The sequence below is a fragment of the Gossypium hirsutum genome, chromosome D09 (assembly GCF_007990345.1).
Source record: "Gossypium hirsutum isolate 1008001.06 chromosome D09, Gossypium_hirsutum_v2.1, whole genome shotgun sequence".
NCBI classification, from domain to species: Eukaryota; Viridiplantae; Streptophyta; class Magnoliopsida; order Malvales; family Malvaceae; genus Gossypium; species Gossypium hirsutum.
In genome coordinates, this window is record NC_053445.1 from 1,793,039 (window position 1) to 1,817,058 (window position 24,020).

Here is a 24,020-nt window from a genome sequence, read left to right on the forward strand (position 1 = left end):
GTTAGTAATTTTTTCAATGTTTGATATAGAGTATTTTGTAAAATTGTTAAACATGATCAAAATTAAATTAGGTATGTAAATGAAAAAAGATAAAAATAAATGAAGAGAGATCTTGTCGAAGTCTAACCACCGTACTTACTTTCCAGTGTTACAAAAATCAAGGAATATAAAATTCATGGGTAATTAACACATAATAATATTTGATATAACTTTAATAAAACAAATATTTTAAGAAATAATCTCAAAACCTACTTATATTGAAAATTAACTTTTAAAAGGAGTAATAAAAAAAAGGCCTCAAACCTTTCATTCGAAATTCAATTTTAATATAAATCAAAAGAGATTATTTAAATATAAAAATAAATAAATATAGAAAAAAAATAAAGGAAGTATATTTGATGCATTATCGGTAAATAACGACACCTTATTATTAAATAAAATATAAAATAGTGAAAAGTTTATTATAAATAAATACTAATAACTTTATTGAAACATAATTAATTATAAATAAATATTAAAACTCCGAAACCTAATATCTGAAATCGTTAAAAGACATTATTTATTTTCTTTTCTTGTCTTGTAAATATTTTTAACCTCCACAAATCAACAAGCATCTCGAAACCTGACGTGGATTAGAAAGCAATTAATATTCTATTTCTATAAAAATAAAAGAAATTAATCCTAAGCAATTTCAATGATTTTCTTTTTTTTTTCTTGTAATTATGAAGATAGATATCAAAAGTTTAGAGGGAGAGTTGAAAATAAAACAATCATTTGACTACATAAATAAAGTGAATTTCTCTAAAATTATATTGTTGGATCATACAACAATATACATGTCAAAACAAAGTGCTGTATCAAGTAAAACTAAAACAAGTTGCAAGAACAAAGAGGGTAAGAGTATCATTGAGGTATCTGTGCTGAGAGTCAAATTATATTTTACCTCATTTACTCTAAAAAGGGCAAATTAGCCCCTCTACGTTAAATCGGATAACAAATTAATCTTTTTTATTAAAAAATTCATCTATTTCTATGCAATATATGCCATATATGCTTCATTCTATAGCATGCTGACAGAATAACCAAACAATTACAAATAGCATGCTATATATGCTTCATTCTGACATATATGGACCAACTTTTACTGGTAGAAATAGGTGAAATTTTTAACAGAATGACCAATTTACTTTTTAATCTAATGTACAGAAATTAATTTTCCCATTTTTCGAGTAGAGGGGGCAAAATGCAATCTGAATCTTAGTACAAGGGCCTCATGGTACTTTTACTGACCAAAGAGCTGCTTCTCATGTCTTCACATCTGATCAACTTTCAAGTTCAAGCACCTAAACTCAAAGTGGATTTCAAAGCTTTTTGCCTAAATGTCAAGTAACATATGCAAACAGAAAATTAAGACAAAAATGAATTGTAATGGTTTCTTACTGCCACTGAATGTAATATCACGACTATCAATATACTGGCGGCAGTCTTCTGGTTGCCGCCTTTGCTGGTCAGTTCTGCATGTAGGGTGGGACGCCTTAGCTGGTCATTGCTGCAAGGTTCCGTTAATATGCTGTTGTCGTGATTGTGTTTGTCTTCTTATTCTCCATCTGAGGTATTCCACAAGAACTGAATTTGTACTAATTGCAATACCAAATCCAGTGAAGGACGATAGGAGGACCGAGAGAATTGGGTTCACAGCAAGCTGCATAATTCAAGGAAGAAATTAGGAGCATAACTCCGATTGCTGATTGAGACTGAAAGAAAAATACAACAGGCAATTGCTGAAGGAACTTGGTTTTAAACTTACTACTGTATAAAAGATATGAGCAAACAGAATAACCATTGCAAACTGGAAGGAACCATATGCCCATATGTAACTCCTGCTCACTGTCATCATCAGATGCTAAATCTTTTAGAAAAAGAACTCATGAAATGATATCACGATGCCATGATATGAGAAATTACCCCAAAACAATCCCCCCCCAAAGGAAAAAAAAAGGTGAAAAGGCCTCTTCAGTCCTCAATTTTGAAATTGAGCAAATTGGTCTTAGAGGTGTAAATGAACAGAATATTCGATGAACTGTTTGTAAACCGTTCGTTTATTAAGCTAAATAAACGAGTACGAACAAAATTTTTATGTTCGTTTAATAAACGAATGAACACAAACAGAAGTGTGTTTGGTTCGTTTATGTTCACGAACAAGCTCGTTTATTGGCTCATTTATTGACTCGTTTATTTATTAATGATATTTTCTTATAAAAATTCCTTTAGTATATATTAATAAAATTATCTTAAAACTCGTTTATTGTTCCATTAGTATATATTAATAAAATTATCTTGGTTTGTATTTTTTTTATTTATAATATAATTATTAATATTATTTGACTATTTTATATCTAAACAATATATGTGTGTATGTATTTATTGTTTGTTTGTTTATTATTTATTAACATTGTTCGTGAACATGTTCAATTATATGTTCATGAACATGTTCGTTTAATGTTTGTGAACATGTTCAATTAAGTTAAATGAACATGTTCGTGACATTAAACAAATGAACATGAACACACATAATTCTAAATAAACGAAATGAACAAAAATTTGAAATTCTTAACGAACACAAACTGAACACAAACAAACTTAAAAATAAACAAACAAACATGAAGAAGTTTGTTCGTTCAAGCTTGGTTTATTTATAGCCCTAATTGGCCCCTCTCAAAAAAATTAGAGCAATTTAATCCTTGTCAAATTCAAAAGTGAGCAACTAAGAACAATTAAGCATGGGGTTAATCTCTTTTGTTAATTGTACATAATTTTGATTGGTATAGTAACAAATTTAACCTTCAATATTTACATATTCCGTCATTTTGACCTTAATTCTAATAAATTCAACAAATTCAGCCTCAACATTTACATAAATGTTCCAGGACATATTTGTTAAATTAGGACCAAATTGACAAAATGTGTAAACTTTGAGAGATAAATTTATTATTATACCAATCAAAAACATTAATATCACGATTAATTGTCTTTAGTTGTTCACTTTCAAAATTGAATGGATTAAATTGCCTTGATTTTTTTGAGAGGGACCAATTTACTCAATTTAGAAATTGAGAGAGACTAGAGAAGTCCTTTTACCAGTAATGTTCAAACAGTTGGTATTCTAGGTGTTTCATTAGACCAGCGTAGTCAAGGGTGTAAGATGCACTCTAGGCATTAGAACCCTTATATTGCCTCAAGCGCAAGGTGCAAAAAAAGCACTAGTCTGATTGAAGTAAAGCGCAATCTGAGGTAAAATTTTCTTTTTATGTGTGCATAAAGCTTAAGACATAATACTCTAAAGTGTTCTCCAGTTCATAAGTCAATATGCATGATTTCTTTAGGATCCATCAAAGTATAGATTTGATACCATCGCTTTCTTACCAGAGAAGGTAAAAGAAATTGAAGAGAACTCGAACTCCAATTAAGTTGGCTTTTATTATGCCTATCGCCTTAAAAAAAAGTGTGCCTAGGCACTAGGCGTGTGTTTGATCAAACAGGTCTCATCAGGAAGGGTCTGAGGCGCTTTTGTTGCCTAGTGCACTGCTTAGACAGATTGAATCTCATTGTTACATTAGAAATTTATAACAAGACTGAATCTCTTACATGTTCTATCATGTATATCCTGATTCTTATGGTTCTGTTGATATGGACAAACAATTCTACCAAAAGGAGGCATTGAAAAAAATGGTGGAAACTACAGGAAGCTCAAGGGAAACAAGACTTGGAACAAAGATCAAGCTTAATGAGACCATTGTCTACATAAAAACTAATTCCACTGACTAGTTCTATGTTTTTGTTTTGTTTCTGTAATAGACATATTCAAAATTGAAATACAACATATAAGCTTTGTGTTTACTCTTTTTTTTTTTTTGTATTGGTAATGTAGATATTTCAAAATTGTGACAAGAGAATGCTAGTCCATTAGCTAGCAGAATGATCACAAATTCATGTAAAATTCCAGACTTTATAAAATAAAAATAACGAATAAACCTCAGCAAAGGAGAAAATATTAAGGATTCCTTTGTGGGCAAGACTGAAGTCAAAAGCACCAAAGATGGAATGAAGATAAATAGGTTTTAGTAATACTCCTAATTAGAACAATTTATATAGGAATCATTTTATTGAAATTAAAAAGTATTTAATTTTAGTTTCATTAATTGTAGTTTCTTATTCCACAAGTTAATTTTAGTTTCTTAGCCTACAAGAATAAAACCCTATGTAACCTCTATTTAAGGGTACAATTTTTAGTAATAAAATGAGACGGTAATTATACTAACTTACAAAGGTTTATGATTCTCTCTTTCTAACAAGAATTAAGGTTAGGAGCTCCCTTTGACGAGCTCCATATATCATTCATCATAGGTTATTTTTGTATTAGAAATAGCAACAAGGGGAAGGCTCTCTCAATCGAAGAAACTTTCCCATGAATCATCCGATGATTCAGATCCATAACCTGTCACCTTAACAACTTGGAATTAGACACAACAGGTGATTCCAGCGGCAAAGAAGAGCTGAGTGTTTTGTTTGAGGCAAGATTGGTAGAAGCTGAGTCATGAATGACAACATGCATCTCAGAAACCAAGTCCAAACTGAGTAATTTGTTGCAACAATTGTCGCTACAACTAAAATAACTTCTTATTGGTTCCAACCAAAACCGAGGAAGGGAGTGATGGGGTTATTGATAGTAGTAACTAGTATGGAAGTCATCTTTACAGATTGGATAACTGATCAAAAACCAATGGTAGGCCTGGCATGGTGCTGTGGTACTCAAAGCTGGATTTCCAACCTTTGATGGGTTAGAGGACCCATTGATTTGGTTATGATAATGTGGAGAAAACTTTTGACCCACCCTTTTAGGTCAAATGGTTAACTTGAAAAAGATTGGAACAGTTGAGGAGTATCAATTTCAATCTCAAGGGATGTTAGCATGTGCTAGTACAAAGCGAGTGGACCAATAGGTTGACTTGTTTACCATAGGATTAATGGGCTCAATTAGGCCTCATGGTGAAAATGCAAAATCCCCCAAAACTTGTTCAGGCAATGAATTCGGCATGAGGCTTTAAGAAGCCGCCACAACTAGCAAGAGCAACAGGCATGTTTAGGGGTGTTCATTCGGTTAACCGACCCGAAATAACATTAACCGAATTAATCAACTTTTCAAAATTTTTAACCGTTAACCGAACCGAAATTTTTTCAAAAAAAAAATAATCGAACCGAAATTTTTCGGTTAATTCAGTCGGTTAACCGAAAATTATATTTTTTTTTATTTTTGGTTAAAAATTAACCGAATTAACCGAATTAACCAAATTAACCGGATTACCCGAATTAACCGAATTAAATCACTACATAATTAAATTATTTTTAGACTTTTAGACTTTAGTTTTAGAATTTTATTTTTATTTATTAAATTATTTGTAATTTTTATGATTGGGTTGGGTTGAGTAATTGGATTGGGTTGAATACTTGGGTTTAGATTGGGTTTGGGTGAATAGTGAGCCTATTTATATATTATAATTTTATTTATTAATTTTTTCGGTTAAACCGAAAAAATTCGGTTAACCGACCGGTTTCGAACTGAATTAACCGTTAACCGAAAAATTAAAAAATAATTAACCGACCTCCGACCGAAAAAATTCGGTTAACTGACCGATTAACCGAATTCAGTCGGTTAACCGAAGTTTTTCGGTTTTACCCAAATTTTGCACACCCTTAGGCATGTTAAGAGAAAATTGGCAACACACAGGCTTGAATACTAAAGACACCAACACTGCAACGACAATTCCCCTTTTTGTTGTGAAAAACAAATTTGGGAATGGTAGGGTGACAACAATAGGGTTAAGTCTAAGTAGTGTGATCCCTGATTTTGTTAACTTGAGCAGGGATGGCATAACGAAGAGATAGGGGTCTTTGCTACAATTGTGATGAACTATACTCATTTGGGCATCAATGTAAAAAATTATTTTGGTTAGAGATAAAGGATCCTGACGATGTTGTGCAGAACCAAGATGAAAGTAGGGGAACTGAATATCCTTGCATGCGACAACAGGCAAAAATTATGCACAAACTATGCAATCCTGAGCTTGTGAACAATCTCTTTTTCCAAGAAGGGAGTAATGTTATGGATGCCTTTGAGGGCAAGACAAGAAGTCAAAAGTACCAAAGATGATATGAAGATAAATAACTTTTAGTAATATTCCTAGGAAGTATTTTATTGCAAATAAAAGAACTTAATTTAGTTTCTTTAATTATAGTTTCTTATTCTACAAGTTAATTTTAGTTTCTTAGTCTACAAGAATAAAACCTTATAAAACCTCTATTTAAGTAGACAATTCTTAGTAATAAAATAAGACACTAATTATTCTAATTTATAGTGGTTTATGACTCTCTTTCTAAAAATTCTTAAGGTTAGGAGCCCCAAATTTCCATGTGTTATTCATCATAGGTTATTCTCGTGGTAGAAATCGCAACAAAAGGAAGGCTCTCTCAATTGAAGCCAACTTTCTCATGAATCATCCAGTGACTCAATCCATTACCTGTGACCTTAACAGTAAATTTCATACATTTTCTCAATCAAGAAATGATATACTCACCCATTGTGGAAGCAATCATGGAGGAAAGAAGACCTAAAGCACAGGAGAATGGTAATGAGATGGCTAGAGCACGAGGACCCAAATCAGACACCTGCATATGTTGAAAAATTTTAAAACCACAAATCAACTTGTACTATAAAAGAAAATTGTTGAAAATTAACATGTTAAAATGGAAGAAAATGCCCAAATGTGCTGATATAAAAGCTTAAAAATGAAGCATGCATGTTGAGACTTCTTACAGTGCCTTTGACATCAAAATTTTTATAACTTCTAGAGAATAGTTTCAAATGAAAAGAAAGACTAGGTGCAGCAAAAGAAACACCATTACGCAGCCAGTAATATTTTATTTGATGGAAAGTCCTTAGACATTTCAGAGTTCTGTTAGGACAAGAGCAACTATGGACTTAGTAGTCTGCTACTTAGCTTAATGTTTGGTAGCAAAGAACCAAACTGTATTGCTGAAAAGCGAATGAGACAGAAGAAAAAATTCTAGGTAGACAATTTGGGCAATAACAGCATCATGATTAAGAAAGTTCTAGCACCTTAAGCAGATTTTTACACAGTTATTTAAATATTATCAGTCAAAGGATCAAAGAACGAAATAATGATATTCTCATCCAGGTTATAGCAAGGCATTTTCTCGCAGGATTTTGGGTTCATATGCATATAGAAATGCTACCAATACATGCAGTGAGAAAGAAATGATTTAGTTGGCAGTGCAGGCAATCAGAAGTATTCAGCTGATTTGGTTCTTTTGAAAGTGAGGAAAGATTGTATTAGCTATGACACATGTTTTATAATACAACTAGATGTCATCACAAAACAGTGATAAACATACCATCTAATGGCTGCTATTGAAAGATAAAAGAAAATATGGACAACAGGGCAATTACTGCAGCACAGCATATATAAGTGAACAATGCTTACCAGAAGTTGTTCAAGGAAACAGAAGTAAGCCAGTATGCTGACCATGACGAGAACTGGTATATCCTGCCAGACCCTATTGATCAAACAACAAGCGGAACACTGCTGTTATTAACTCCGAAATCAATTTAAGTATGCAAAAAAAGAAACATAGATATTACAGATATAGACTACTCATAATGACCCAAAACTTATCTTCTTTAGTCTGAATGGTTACACAACTAAATGAAAGATGTGGCATACACATTGTAATTACAACAAGGGGAAATCAGCCAACCTAAAATGGATACGGTTAAATGCCCTTATGATGTCATTTTGCAATATTTAGTACCAGATTTTGGGTCATCGAAAAATGAAACATCCAATCTGATACTTCGAAGTTTGGCTCTCATTATTTATGGCCTTTCATTTCCCTTTAACATGGCCATCCATAAAAGTCACATACATTTTAACATTTTAAATAAGTATAATAAAGATTAATATTTTTTTTTAAAATTACCTTAAAGGCTCACCCTAATTTTGCCTTCTTCTGGACACCTAACTCCAATCTGTCATTAAACAGCAAAGGTAAAAAACTACTCCAAAACTACCTAGATAGGCTTATTATCTTTCTCCTCTTTCACCAATGTAGATGGTGTGACAAATTCTACTAAAGATAACAAACCAATCAATGAAGTACATAAAGTTACTAGGTAAAAGCCCTGACTAAACTAAACACAAAATTACCAAAATATATTTGCTGTCTAAACAAAATATAAATCGGGAAGGAAATTATCAAGGTCCCAATCAGAATAACAGTCAGAGGATTTTTATTTGAAACCTACAACAAGCACTCATGAAACAAAAAGCTATCTAAAACTTTGGAAAGGCAAACTTGCCTGTAACCAGAAACTTGAGCCTGCTGTGGCACAGTCGGAGGTCGTCTGATAACAATCCTTGGATCATTCACTTTCAATAAAGTTACAGGGAGATTCTGAACATCTTGCTTGCAGACATCACATGTCTTGTTTCCTTTGATGCTAAACCACTTCACTGCACAGTCTTTGTGAGCAAGTGCAAGCTCTCCTTTACAGCTACACTCCATCTTCAGAGTCTCACCTCCTTCACCCAGCTCAACCAAGCAAATCCTGCATACTGCTTCTTCTTCAGGAATGTCTTCACCTGCATCTTCACTAGCTGAGAACATGTCAAAAAGTTCGTAAATTATATCTATATCTAGGACAACAATTGTATGGAAAAAGTGATAATGAGATAGAATAACATATTAGTAGACAGGGCCTAACATGGCCTACCTCACATTGACTTATTGAAGTATGAAAACTCTAAGTAGTAATGTCTAAAGATGCAATCTTAATAACGCACCTCAAACATTTGTAATCAGAACTGGTCAGATAATAAAGCACCTCAAACATGACCACAACAAGATCATATTAAAGGCTAGTTCTTCGTTGCTGTTGAAATGTGCTATGAAGAACTTTTGAAAAGTTTAGTTTAAGTGTTTAATATTGCTGTCAAAAAGTGCTGTTGAGAAATAAAATGTTCATTTTAGACGTGTTATTGTAAAGTACAAAAATATGCATTTAAATGATGTTAAAGTTCATTAATATTATGATATTTCAATAAAAAAATATAAGAAAATAATATTATTAATAGTTTGATATATGAAATATAAATTTTAAATATTTTTTAAGCAAATAATATGAATTGTTTGTAAAATTTAATTTGAATATATAAACTATATTTTAAATATTAAAAAATAATTGTTACAAATTCAAATATATAATGTTATATATTTGAAATAAATTTCAATAGGAAATAATTTTATACCCAATATAAATATTACATAATATACATTGGATTATAAATGAGGGATAAAAATGTCATTTGACTCCAAAAGTGCTTTTTTCTAGCTTTTGCGTTTGGGTTCAAATGCACTCTAGACTTCAAAAGCACCTTGTTCTTTATTGCTTACAGTGCAAAAAGTGCTTTTGGCTCTAAAAGTACTTCTGTAATGCAATGAAGAAACCACCCTATGCTCTCAAAGTCAAAGACCAGAATGGTATAAGGCTCCAAATAAATAGTTGAATCTATCCTTAAATGTTTTACAACCATATGGCATACAGAACCTCATTTCATAAGTTTCGTGACTGAAGCAACCAAAGCACCTCTAGAATTTCCTTGGGTGAAACCAGACAAGAATTAGCATACAGGTCCTCCATCCGCAGGAATGAAGTTCATTCCAAAACATTAAATTTGACAAAAAAGGAGAAAACATCCAACTATAACTAAGACAGTTTGCATACAAGAGGAGAGAAGACAAAGAAAAACATAAGATTGAATATTTTGTAAAGAGTTAAATATCTGAACCAAATCAATCATCTAAATTTAGTAAACAAGTTGATGTTATTGATTAAAATTTGAAGATAAGAAAGTTAGCACCTACTAATTTCTGTTGATGGGGCATCATCTGGCAAGGAACCCTCAAGTGCTGCAGGACGAGGAGTTGCTGAAATTACACGGACCAAACCTCTTCCAGAATCTGCTCGTCTTACACTTATAGGTTTAACATTAACTGGTACTGACAATGAGCGTGTCATACTATGTGGCTGAACTACTGAGTTCTGTAGGCAAAAAGCATCCTTTTTAAATAGCATAAAGAAATATTTAGGGGCATAGATATCCGTTCAGTGAATTCCTAGTTGCACCCTAAAATGACCATAAAGTATCAATAAGCACCAGAACTAAGTTGCAAATGAGACAAAAAGCACTTACAGTAACATGAGACTGAGCATCTATATGTCTTTCCGGTATAGGCTTTGGACCTGAATACGCAATTGGTGTAACTGGTAAAGAATGTGCTACCTTTTTTGAAGGGAACAAAACTTTGTTGAGAGAAAATGACCTTGAAGTACAAGGCTTCTCCATAGAACTATCAGAAGGAGGTGTCTCTGGAACTAAAAGAACCATCTTCTCACCTTTTTGGCACAAATTATTTACCCTAAAACTCCTTTGTGGAAGAAGATTTCTAACAGAGGATCTGATTTTAGCTGAATGGGGTCTGGGAGGCAGCCCTGCTTTAGTCGAGCTAGGACTTGGGTCAGAAGGAATATCTACAGTTGTAAAATCATAGAAAGAACTTTCCAAAGACCTCAAAGGTATTTGCAAAGAGGAGAGATTTGGTCGTCTAGACTGATGAACCAAAGAGACTTCTATACTTTTCTCCATTTCAATGCATACCTACAATCCATCACAACCTTCCATAAATATCAAAATTGTATCAAGCAACAATGAGTTGGAAAGAAAATAAGCGAAAACAAAAACTACAGACACCATTTCAACAGCAATGTATATGTTATTTGACACTACACAAACCACAATGAAAGCTTTAGAAAGAAGCTTAACATATAGCTATGACCAGGGATTAAGATTGCAGTCCTGGATGCATTTTTGGTTGTCACGTTTATCACAGTTGCTGACATAACGAATACTATCACAATCAATTGGTGAATATCGATATGGAGAGACCCAAAACTTCAAAATGGCAGCCCTAACAGCTAGTTCCAACCAACAGTTAAATCTATGGCTAGTTATTGATAGAACAATTGGTAAATAAAGTGCAAAAATAAACCTAGATCACATTCATTGTATTTGGAAATCATAAAGTACATTTTTTACAATCAATATGAGGGTTGGGCACTTTTCCTATTAATTTATTATTCCAAAACGATAAACAGTGCTTCCGACGACATGAAGAAATTCAGATTTGGTCATATCAACAAAGCAGAGGGAAGGTTTCCAAGCAAAACTTTACTCAAATTTTGGGAAATTCTAATAGATTGTGTTTTGTAGGTATTCCAAACACAAGGAAATAGAAATTCTAATAGAGCTTGAAACAACAAATCATCCTCCTACTACTCATTTAAAACCAAAATCCCATAAATTTGTTATTTACTACTCACAAACACCAATTATAAATAAACGGAAGGTGGGACAAAATATCAGTAATCTTCAAATAAGGTCCTCCGCATCAAGCCTAATCTAAGAGTGGCGCACATGAACAAAAATTAAATAGATCAAAATTTTGTTTTTTTGGTTCATCTCATCTATTTTATAATATTATGAAATAAAAAAATCATTTGAACAAGGAAACAAAACAAGTTGTAAGCTAAATCCAGTAGAATTTCACCAAAACTAGATCAAACGAAGCTTGATTCCAATCAATTACAAATATAAAAAAAAAAATTGGCTGGCAACCGGGTTGGTGAAAAAAAATCACCAGTTAGCAATTTATAATAACAACAATAATAATAATAAGTAAAATACCTGAGCATGATTTGAAGGATCTGATGAAGAAGAAGATGCTTCACTGCGTTGATGTTCAGCAACTGAATTCTCCATCACCTCCTCCCCTTCCCAGTTTCCTTCTTCTTCACTCCTAAATAGACCGGTCATACTTCCTACAGTTAAAAATAAATATAATAAAATATAATGATTAAATTTATTAGCCGTCCTAGTCCAAATTGGTCAGTTCATTTTCAAAAGCCACTCAACCTTCTTTAATAAACAATTCCAAAAAGACATCAGTTTGACGTTTTGTTTTTTCTGTATTAGAATACCAAAAATATAAATATATAATATTTTTTTAATTTTAATTAGAATTTTTATAAATTAAATTTAAATAATTAAAAATATAATATGGATGAGAAATATTATTTAAAGTATCAACAGGGAAGCTTCTATAAATATGTACTCCATATTCCTCAAAAATGCTAAACAAAATTATCATCTATATTTCTAAAACATAAATTTAAAGGGCAAGAAGCTAGTTTTAAAATTTAATAAGCGAAGTAGGTGATTTTTTTTCCCAAATTTAGGAAATTAAATCGATTTTGAAGAGAAAAACAGAAAATGTTTTCGTCCAACGGTAAAAAAAATTCAATGGCTACTTTTTAACGGTGTTTTTTGAAACCGCTAATTTTTTTAACGGCTAGTTTATTTGCTATATATACCCAATTCATTTTCGTTCTTTTGCATTCAAATCATGTTCTCTCAATCCTATTTATCTATTCTCTCAACTATTTTATTCTTAATTTTTCATTCAATTTCTCTCAAATTATTGTTGTCTTAATTTTATATTTCATAATTTCTTTGATTTTATTTGATTTTTTATAATTTTAAAAATGTTAATGCATCTTATTCGTTTGGATGAGAAACATATTTTTGGCGTCCAATCACAAATGGTAAGAAAATTTTATTTTTTTATTTTTAATTAATATAATTATTAAGTTGTTAACATTATTAATTTTATAATTTTATAATTTTATTAGGTTTAGGCTTAACTTCCTACCATGCCATAATTCCTATGAAGTTTTTGATGCTGCATTAGTTGGCATATCATTCATAATCATTTGTACCGTATATCCCTAAAAGAGATTGGCAACTTCGAATAACTTAACATCGAACATACCATGTCTAACAACGTTCGATTCTTTCTCTCTGCCATGCCATTCTGTTGTGGAGTGCTCGATGTGATTAATTGGGATAAAATCTCACTATCTATAAGGTACCCTAAGAACTCATCAGATAAATATTCCTCACCTCGATCAGACTGAAGTGACTTTATGGGTAAACCTAGTTGTTTCTTCACTGTCACACGAAACTCTTTGAATTTATCAAAGGTTTCACTCTTGCGGTGCATAAGGTATATATACTCATATATGGAGTAATCATCAATAAAGATTACATAATATTCGTAACCACCTCTTGCACTGATGCTCATGGGGCCATATTCATCAATATGAAAAAGTTCTAGGGGTTTTATAGCCCTCGTTCCTTTTGCATTAAAATATCGCTTGGTCATCTTACCTTCTAAGCAATATTCACATTATGAAAGATCGATTCGTTTAAGCGAACTTAAGATGACACCTTTCACAAGTCTAGTGACTCTTTCTTGGTTAATATGACCAAGTCTCAAATGCCAAATGTACGTCTCATTAGAGTGAGAAGTTTTAAGTTTCTTATTCGATATTTCAGTCTCAAGTAGTGTGTACATCTTTGGTTTGATAAAATAAAGATTATTTGACATCAATCCATTACAAATAAGATTGTGATTTCTACATATTGTAATTCCATTATTAAAAGTCACGGCCAAGCCATGTTTATATAAACATGCAACTGAAATTAAGTTTCTTTTGATCTTGGTACATAGAAAATGTATTTAAAGATAATCTTCCTAAAATTATCAAAATAAAGATGTACATCACCCACTACTTCAGCTGCCCTAGTTGTCTCGTTTTTAATCCGTAAAGATAGATTCTTATCTCTAAGATCTTTCGTCTCCTCGAACCCTTGTAGAGAAACACAAACATGATTAGTGGTTCTCAAATCAATGACTCAGTGGTATATTGAGTCCTCCACTAAACAAAGCTTCTCTCATAAAGAGTTCTACACATTTTCCTTTGGTGGTTAGGTACTCCTTCCACTCTCTATAATTTCCCTTGAAGTGTCATTTCTTACTGAAGATGAAGCATTTAGACTTGCATGAGTCTTTAGGCTTCCTAATTCTCTTCCTTTCCACTTATGGTGGCCTAGAGGCCTTAGCCTTACCTTTCTTAGCGCGTTTCCTTCCCTTTTGAGGAAGAAGCGAAAATTATATTTTCTTCTGCTCTTCGGACCGATTAACTGTCATTCAACATCAACTCATAAGATTGTAACTCCTTCATGAATTGTGTAAGCATTAGGTTTTTGTTGCCAAAGTTATATGAGGCCCAAAAGCCAACAACGTTCTTAGAAAAAATCTTGAACACGTCTCAATTTGAGTGTTTTGGTTTTGACCGTAAGAGTTATCATATGGTTTTTACCATAGTACCGGGCTTTTGCTAGGCTTCATCAAGCTAGTTGTAACAGACTGTTTAGCTAAGGCAGCTTGGCCTTCGAACATGTCTTCTAACTTATCCAGAATCGCTTTGGCAGTCTTACAGCTCTCTAGTCGCTTATATAGGGTATTGGTCACGCTTGCCAACATATAGCAACAAGTTATCTTATCAGACTCCTCCCAACGATTTCTAGCCTCAACTTGAGTAGTCGAAGGGCACTTATTATTAAGAACTGTTTTAGGTTTCTCACTACTCAGGACAATTATCAGGTTCTTTTTCCATTCCTTATAGTTATTTCCATTCAGTTTGTTTTCAGTGAGTATGTTCAATAAGGGAGTTGGTGTCATTTTCGAACTGAAAATAAAACATTCATATATTAATATATTTGTATTAAACAAATGTTTAAAAATGCTTTGCAATATTATGATATTCATTAAGATGATACATGCGTCTTACATTAAACCTTGAAAAAATTTGTAAGTCGTTACAACGATAATTCCTACACCCATTGAATCAAGCCACCTTGGGGTGATCATGATCAACTAGTAAGAACATAGATTTGTATCCAATTAGTACATGAACCTAATTCCTTAGGCATTCACACATACTAATAATCGTGTAACGCTTGGCCATCATTCTAACTTAAGCATAGCTCCTTGAGGAGTTACTTAACTAGATGATCTTAAGTGTATAACCATCAACTCAACACCTATCACATCATGCACCACAAATGAGTCATCTTAGGACAATCTCATCGAGTAGCACGTTGTGACTAGTTGTCCTCTTTGAAGATAGAACTTTTGATATATCACATGATAATACCTACCATAGAGGTCGGTCCAACTGCCGTACGATTATAAGAAAATTATTCTAGCTCTCAGGAAGTCCCCTTAGTGAAATCCACATGACAACATCTACCTTGAGCAGGTTTGTTTCATGCCATCACAATAGACTATTAATACAGGCGTTAGGTCTTATTTAGGAACCTTCTTCCACTCAGTATTTTAAAAACATACAAGATTTTTAGTTTCTGGTTTCAATCATTAATTATTAATATATGCATGACAAGTACATATGACATTCTCCCTAATCTATATGGCAAGTTTATCTCATATATGCATGAACATATATTCATAGTCATATAATTCTCATTGTGCTTAGCTCATAAAATTAAAGGGCTTTGACCATCCAAAGTTTCCATAATTCCATCTTGGAAAAATAAAAATTGCAAAATTATAAAAATTCACCCTAAAACATACTTTGGGTCTTCAATTTTTCCACCATGGACTTTTGTTGCGGTACCGATTCACTTTTCTATCGTCACTATCTTTCTATCACAATTTTTGTGTTGTCGCTGACCACTGCCAGACCGCTATTGTCGAACCACCACCAAACCACCGTTGGGCCACTATTGGCCACCACCATCAGACCAACATCGGTTACTTCCTGGTTTGTCTAGGTCAGGTTCGTGTTGTCTCGATCAATTTGGATGCGTCTTATTTTTTGGGTTTTGCTGTGAAAATTAGGTTATAAAATTCTTATGTATGTTTTCAACTCACGTATTTTATTCTAAATAAATAATAAAATAAAAACCGTGCGTGGAGATGATAGTCCCTGATCTAAAATATACATGTTTGAGATAATAACAAATTACAATTAAATTTCTAAGAATCACAATGTTGGCAAAATTACTTTATCATCTATAATAATAAAATAATATCATACATTCATTTGCATACATTGCCCTAAACATGCATACAATTATGAGATTGTCACATCTTATCAAATATAATCATATATGAAGAAGAAGAGAGAATTTTGGTCTCGGTTTACACTACAAACATAGCACAACCATAGCTCTGATGACAATTGTTGGAAAAAAATCCAGTTTGAAAAATAGTTTTTTTGTACAACGGAAAATAAAAATTTTAAAAATCTACTCGGTTCATGATTTTTATAACAATAAACCCTAGACAAAAATCCTACATGTATTTTAGGATAGACTGATCCTTATCATTCCCATCTTTCAACCAAACGATCTTATCCGCTATTCTCGTACCAATAATTGCCTCAAGCGTGGGCTCTATCAAATCGAATCAAACACAGAAAATAGAAATAGTTTTCTTTTCTTTTGGGGTGAAAACAAAAATTCTCTTCTCAAATAGAAATCGGCAGAATCGTTATTCTGGAAAATATATTTAATTCTTAAAGAATAAAATTCTCTCTATTTTCGAGCATAATAACGACATCTGAAAGTTGTGTAAATAACAATACTGGTGTTATCTATTTATAGGGAGACAAGGTAGAACCTTTATTGAATTAGAGAAGTTTATCTCAACCAGAAATACGAAATCCTAATTCAACTAAGATGTAGTGGGCGACAACCCTAGTTAAATATACTAGGGTTTGCCATCGCCCATTATTACATAAGGGGCTTTTGGGTCACTTCCATATCGAGTCCAATTACAAGTAATTCATGGGCTTTTAACCCAATACTTTATAATTTAATCGAACCCAATATTTGATTTTCTATTTCCCAAAAATAAACTTCAATATATTTATATTAAATAATTTTCTCATCTCAATTTTACCCCTAGTAAAATTATGATGATTTTATCCTTGATAAAATTTCTGAGAAAATATATTTAATATTTCACCGTTCAACCTTTTTAGTATGACCGTATGGTTTATTTTCATTTGCGGGCTTTAAAATAGCTCAAAAACATAAACTCAATCTTCCGATCATTTTTGAGAAATCCTTGTTCATTTGTAAATGAATTCATTTCTCATTTTCATTTTCATTTTCATTTTGAGAAAACCACATTAATTTTCAAATGATTTCATTTTCTCCATTTTCATTTTGGAGAAAACCATAATCATTTTCCTGATTGTTTTCCATTTCTCCATTTTTATTCATTTTTATTCATTTTTATTCAACATGCAATTCATTTATGGTTTCAACGAGCTAGTGGAGGGACTGGTTGTACATATGTAATTGAGGCTCAAATGATTTATAACTAAGTTCCACTATAGTATCGTGATTCAGCTCTCTCCAACAAAATACCATTATGAAAGTAACTCAATTAGTGTTCGTCCAATGACATTATCATAAGTGTGTTCCATCATAGGATATCCTTAATCTCTTTGGGATAATGTATGTTCTCCAAATATGATCATATTTTATCTCATGGTAATCATTACATCTTCCTTCATGAAAATTCAATTACTATCAAATAGTAAAGTTATTCATCACAAAGATGAACGACCTAGGGCCACATTTGCTTTTCATGAACCATATAATGCCAATAAGAGGATATCATTTACCCATGTTTTGGGCTATGAATTCACTGTTGTGAATGACGTTACATACTACATAAGTCGTACACCCAACGCACTAGCTTTCGGTTCCTTATCTATTCAAACTCAGGCTTTTACTTACATCAAAGTGTACGAGTCATGCATATATAGTCCGTCATCCACTTAGGATTTAGGTATGCCATACAATGAACATCACATATGAATAAATCCATAAACGGATTCATGATCTATTCTTCTTGGGTCTAGTTTGATGTATTGTTAGTCTAGTCAGTCACATTTATGTCTCTATCTTCTAGGAGTCATTTGCTCTAATGCCCAAGACAAAACATCTCCCCAATTGGACTTGATAGATGACATATTAGTCTTTTAATCGGTTTTCTCATTTCCAATTAGACTAAAGACATGTTTAGGTTTGTCTAATAATACAAGTTGTCTTTCTGTATCATGATCCAACTACGTAATACTGCTCAATATTACTTTAAACATTAGACAGCCATTGAGTAACATTTGCTTCTATTTTTCTTTGAGTGCAAAAACCATTTGAGGACAATCATACAAAGTATATTAATGTAATCAATGAATTTTTTATTAATAAATCTATTCGAAAAAATTACAAGTTTACAAACGAATATACTACACTCAGGATACCATATCCAACATAGGTTGTAGGCAGTACTGTAACACCTTATACTCGACCCGATCGCCGAGCCCGATTTCTAGGATGCTACACCATCGTCTCACATTGATTTCATCATAATCATCACATTTAATATGCAAGCATATTTATTTTCTTTTATTACTATAACAATCATGCAAATTTTAAGACATGTAAACTCAAATTAACGTTTAACCATGCTAAGCTACGACAAACAAACATCAAATGGACATACCTCGAGTATTGGGACCACTTAGCAAATTTTCCCAAAAATGTTATGTAGGTATCGATACTACCTCTAAAGTATCGATATATTTTTTTAGTGGTATCAATACCACCTGGAAAATCGATACCAAACTAGCATTCTGTTTTTCACAAAATATCAAAACATAAAAAATTATTGGTACCTTTCGTAAGGTATCGGTAAACTTACCTCGAGTATCGATACTAGGGCCAAGGTATATATATATCAATTCTATATTCTGATTTACTGCACTTTTGAAATTACTGATGTATCGTTTTAATAATCCTATTATCGATACCTCTGCTCCAGAATGCCAAATTTCAACACATATTAGCACTTAGATCATTTAAACTCAACCCTAAATAACATGCTTTATTCACCTAGTTAAATAAACATCAAAGTATCCAAAATAACAGTCTAAACATCACATTCAAGTCCACATACCTCTAAACATAAATAGCATGCAAATAGCCCAAAAATGTCTTAGCAAAACCAATATAAAATCTACCACATTGCCTTAAACTCCCATATAAAAAATAACTATTAACACCTACTATAACGACTAAAGAATAGCTTGGATCAATCCCTCGAAGGCCCACTGCTTACGCCGAGAACGCAACTACTCTGCAAAGGTTAAAATGGAGTGGGTGAGCTTAACAAGCTCAGTGAATGCTCAGAACAACCACTACGCAAACAAGTCACTATGCATCAACTAAACAGTAATATCTCATATTCATAACATATTTAACTCTAATATCATATTTCACACATTTAATCATCTTCCATATATACCATTACACAATTATCACTTTAACAACATGATTATTTAAGTATATATCATAGCACAAATAAACCATATTTAGTCACATTCAATCATATTATAAGAGAGTTTGGATCTTGAAGTTATGAAACATAAAATGGACTCTACCACCACACATCAGATACACGGATCTCCAACACACCAAAATGACTCATATAGTTGATCATGTCCCATAAGTGAAGCATATAGCTAACATTCTTCAACACACCAAACACACATATCCTGGTGAATGGAGCTTAGCTCACATTCCCTTATCTCTCAGAAAACTATCCCTGGGCCTCAACACTCCAAAATCACATCCCAAAGATGGGTACTCACAATCCTATGGCATGCCAACTATATCCAACGGTCTCATAATAACACAAAGACAAAATATCCACATTATTTTTACATATTTAGTTACTGATTTTCTGCATATTTTCACATCATTAGCACATTATAAACACTGCCACATCGTATGAATAACATACCCACATATTTATTGTGACATGGCATTACCAACACACCTTCATATTCACTTTCAGGTCAGTCATCGCAAGCTTATAGCATATGTCATAGCAATCTCATATATGTTCATAATTTCACAAGCATGCATATATCACATTTTTTATAGGTGTAAGAACACTTACTCTCGAAATTTAGAGTAGAGGTTTAGGCTACCTCTAAATTCGCAATTACACAATGAATCATCTACGAACAACTATTCCAAAACACTTGCCAGAAATATGCTTTCGCCGAAAAGCCGAAAGCTTAAACAAGATTTTCTTTGCCTTTGTCTTTACTTGTTGAAGGTCCTACTGACTCTGGCACTTCAACAAGACAAACCACACAAAAATACAATCAACAATCAGTCATTAACTCACCTTAAATAGTAAAAAATAATAGTCTAAGATACGTTCTAATTTAATCGAAACCTTCGACTTAGAAAGCTTTAAGTTCAAATATCTCAGCCTACGCTTAATATTTTCACATGAGATAAATTCTGTTCATCTATATATTCATCTACGACTAATTCCCAACCTTTAAACTATACAAAACTACACGTTTCAAGGTTTCAAATTTTTTTGACAAGTTTTGGCCATTATAACAAAAATTCATTTAAATTCGATAAAATCTTAACGAAACTTAAAAGTAACTTTAGAAACCTTATAATTATGTTTAAATAAGTTGAAAAACACTTAAAACCAAGTTTTAATCCACAAACCTGAAATCCACCATTAATGACCAAAATTTAAGTTTTTATCTAAAACATGCATTTTAATTGCTAGAAATTTGATTTAAAAGTCTAGATAACATTTTAAACTAATAGGAAGATGATTGGTTAGCTTGAATGTAAGAAAAATGAACTTTGGTGAAATTCTGAAAAATCTACTCTTGAAGAAGATTATAAAATTAATAAAATTTTTGGGTGTTTTCTTGGTTTCAATGGAGATTTATAGTTCAAAGGATGATGGAAATCAAGAGGGATTATGAATTGGAGATCAAAAGCAATTGGGAGAGCAAAAAGGGACAACACAACTAGCAAAAAAGAAAGAAATAAAGTGAAACATGCTGCAGATGGGGGGTTTAGGTTGATTTTAAAATTCTAGGTAAATTACTTCATAAAAACTCTCAATTTTGACTCTTTTACAAATCAGCCCTATTTCTAAAATTAAAGGTATTTAAAACTTATTTTTAGAAATTGATTTAATTCTCTAATAACCATTGTCAAAAGCATTATCAAATACCAACCTTACAAAATTTCGAGCACATATAGGCTAAAATTTCTAAAATACCCTTGAAACTTCTAGGCTCTATCTTGGTGTGACAAGTACTTCATCCGTTCTTGTAAACCCTACATTAAAACAAAAATCACTTGAGGATTGCCCACCACTGTAACTCGATGGCATACAAATATATGTGTTTCCAATATAGAACACCGGCGTTCAAAATTTGAAATAAAAAACACTAACAGAATATCATGTTGGGTGTCAAATTTTGGGTTACCAACTAACCCCGAATGTTTTCCGGATTGAACGCCAAAGTTGAAATCAAAGGTTAAAACCAATGAATGCCTTCCTAATGATGATTCCGGCATTTCCTGATAGGAGTTTTGTAACAATGTTGTGAACCCACTGCACAACCGTATGGTTGGACTTTCTGCTTCTTGTTTCTAATAGACATTAACTGGAATTGTTGTTGAACTCGGAGCATCTTCCTCAATATTAACATAGTGGGCATATAACTCTAGAATAGCATTTCCATTAGATCAATGCGAATCAGGCATCGCCTCAACCTCTATATCACCTTTAAGCTCAAATATATCATATCTAATGGGGTCTATACGTTATATATCTATATTTCAAGCTCAAAATTCTTATCCGGCTAGAAGTGAACACTTTCCTTTTGATTCTTGAATGAAGCTCATGCAATTTTATGCTCTAGGTGAAAGCCAAATTTGTATATTAGGCTGATACAAAAATGACCCCAATTTCGGTGTCACAAATTTGACCATCGTAATATATAATGGCTCTAATTCGTCTACTTATGTTCAACCAAATAACCTATTTCACATGTTTAAAGCCAAAACATTATATAGAAAAATGAGTACACATTATTCAAATTCAAACAACGACACTTGAACTAATTTACGTTGTTGGATTGATTGTTAAAATTCAAATTTTTAACATAAACAATCTTCTCCTTATGCAAATCTCTTTATGAAAACAATCTGCTCGGAATTTCAGTATGGAACCTCTACACAAAATGTATTAATTTTATAGGAAATACTACCCTCGGATATCAAACATAACTTCAAAATGTTGGAAAAGATTGAACGTGACAAGTCTAAAAACTACTTCTAACAAAAAGTGTTTCCTGAAAAGTCTGAATAGTTTTGAATAGTTTTTTAAAATGTTAAAAGCTTTTTTCTAAAAAAATTGGGATGCGATATTTGAATTTTATTTTGGATTCTCCAGCTCGAGAATCCCAAGTTTAGGGTTAGGATTCATGGGTGTAACACCCCATGCCCGACCTGATCATCGAATCCAGGTGTGGACCGCCACAAGTTAAAATCGTTGAACTAACAAAACCATTTGAAGACCAAACATCTTAGCTTGGCGGACACCCGCTAGCTGGAGCGATGTCCCGATATTTTGAAAAACATATAGTAAGTTGAAAGCGATTTAAAATAGTACTATGCCAGCTATTAGAGGTGAGTATTCGATCAAGTCGAGTCAAATCGTGTCAAAAAATTTTGAGTTAGTCAAGTTGACGAATCCTATTTTAGCAACCAAACTCAATCTGAATTTTTTCGAATCGAGTCAAAAAATTTTGAGTCGAGCCGGGTCGAATTAACGAATCTTATTATTTATACTCAATGTTCTGTTTACATGGAACGATTATTTTACTAGTAGATGAAATACAAGCTTTTAGATTAATTTTGAGTAAAGGAAAAAAGAAGAGTGGAGCGATTCGGGAAGGAAAGTAAGACTAATGGGTAAACATTTATCAAAACAATGTAGTTTTACCTTTTAACTTGATAGTTTTGACTTTTAACTTTAGATAAGGTAAACATTTATCAAAACGACATAGTTTTGCCTTTTTTTTATTTGTATTTTCAGATAACTTGAATTAGGGTTTAGCGTTCGATTGAATCGAGTGAAACTGTTTGAGTTAAATTAGAAAAATTAATAATGTTAAACTAACATCTTGTACAATATAACTATTTCCATGTTAGAACACAAGAACAATATATATTTGAAAACTTTTTAAAAGCAAAAAAAAGAAGAAGATATTTTAGTATGATAAACTTGAATAATTAATCACTTATTTAGATTCCAAAATTATTATTTTATTAATTTTTAATATATTTTTTAGATTTTTTTAAATTTATAATTTTTTTAAAAATATAAATTTTAGGATTTTTATCAATATTTTGAATTTTAAAAATTATTTTCAAAATTTGAAAATTACTTTAATTTTTTTTATAATTTTTGTTAAGAGAGAGACTAATTTACTTATTTTCAAAATTGATAGGGACCAAAATAGTATTTATACTAATCTGCTATTCGAATTGTAAAAATTCAACTAGACTTGAACCCAAAATTCGAAATTTCTTATTTGAGTTGACTCAAATAATTCAAATAACTTGAATAACTCGATTCGATTAACTCAAAATTTGAATTTTTTTCGATTTTTTCGAATCGAATCAAATTTTGCTCACCCTTACCAACTATACTTGGGATGTGAGTAAACTGTGGCGGAAGCTTTATAAACATTCACAAGTTCGGATAAAATCACTAATGAGTTATCGCTCAAGCAACAGTTTAAAATTCATCCCTAAGGCAAGGCTACACATAAACATCAAGAATTACAAAATAATGTTTTTGAATACAGGCTAATAATTTCAAACTGATGGCAACTAACAGACATCTTAATACCTTAACAATTACATGTTACACCAAGACAAGAGATGGCTCACAAATAGGCCGCAAATCTGGCTGATTCCCTGTAATGGTATGTTCTCCTAAGAGCCTGCAAACAAGAAGAAAGAAACTAAGTTCATAAGAAA

General features: G+C 32.1%; 1 protein-coding gene across 4 annotated transcripts; it reads right to left on the reverse strand.

Annotated features, from left to right (window-relative positions):
- Positions 1 to 787: 787 nt before the first annotated feature.
- LOC107931349 (uncharacterized) lies at positions 788 to 12,034 on the reverse strand. 4 transcript variants are annotated; one of them, XM_041101548.1, is made up of 8 exons: positions 11,880 to 12,034; positions 10,329 to 10,793; positions 10,000 to 10,177; positions 8,435 to 8,723; positions 7,560 to 7,632; positions 6,633 to 6,723; positions 1,808 to 1,887; positions 788 to 1,702 (listed from the first exon to the last, which is right to left on the reverse strand). In XM_041101548.1, the coding sequence occupies exons 1-8, from the start codon at positions 12,006 to 12,008 to the stop codon at positions 1,544 to 1,546; spliced, it is 1,464 nt and encodes a 487-aa protein (XP_040957482.1). In that variant the 5' UTR covers positions 12,009 to 12,034; the 3' UTR covers positions 788 to 1,543. The 4 variants fall into 4 exon arrangements, with proteins under 4 accessions (XP_040957482.1, XP_040957481.1, XP_016718715.1 ...); XM_041101547.1 differs by having other exon boundaries at positions 8,435 to 8,732; positions 11,880 to 12,031; XM_016863226.2 differs by having other exon boundaries at positions 8,435 to 8,732; positions 10,329 to 10,810; positions 11,880 to 11,995.
- Positions 12,035 to 24,020: the final 11,986 nt, after the last annotated feature.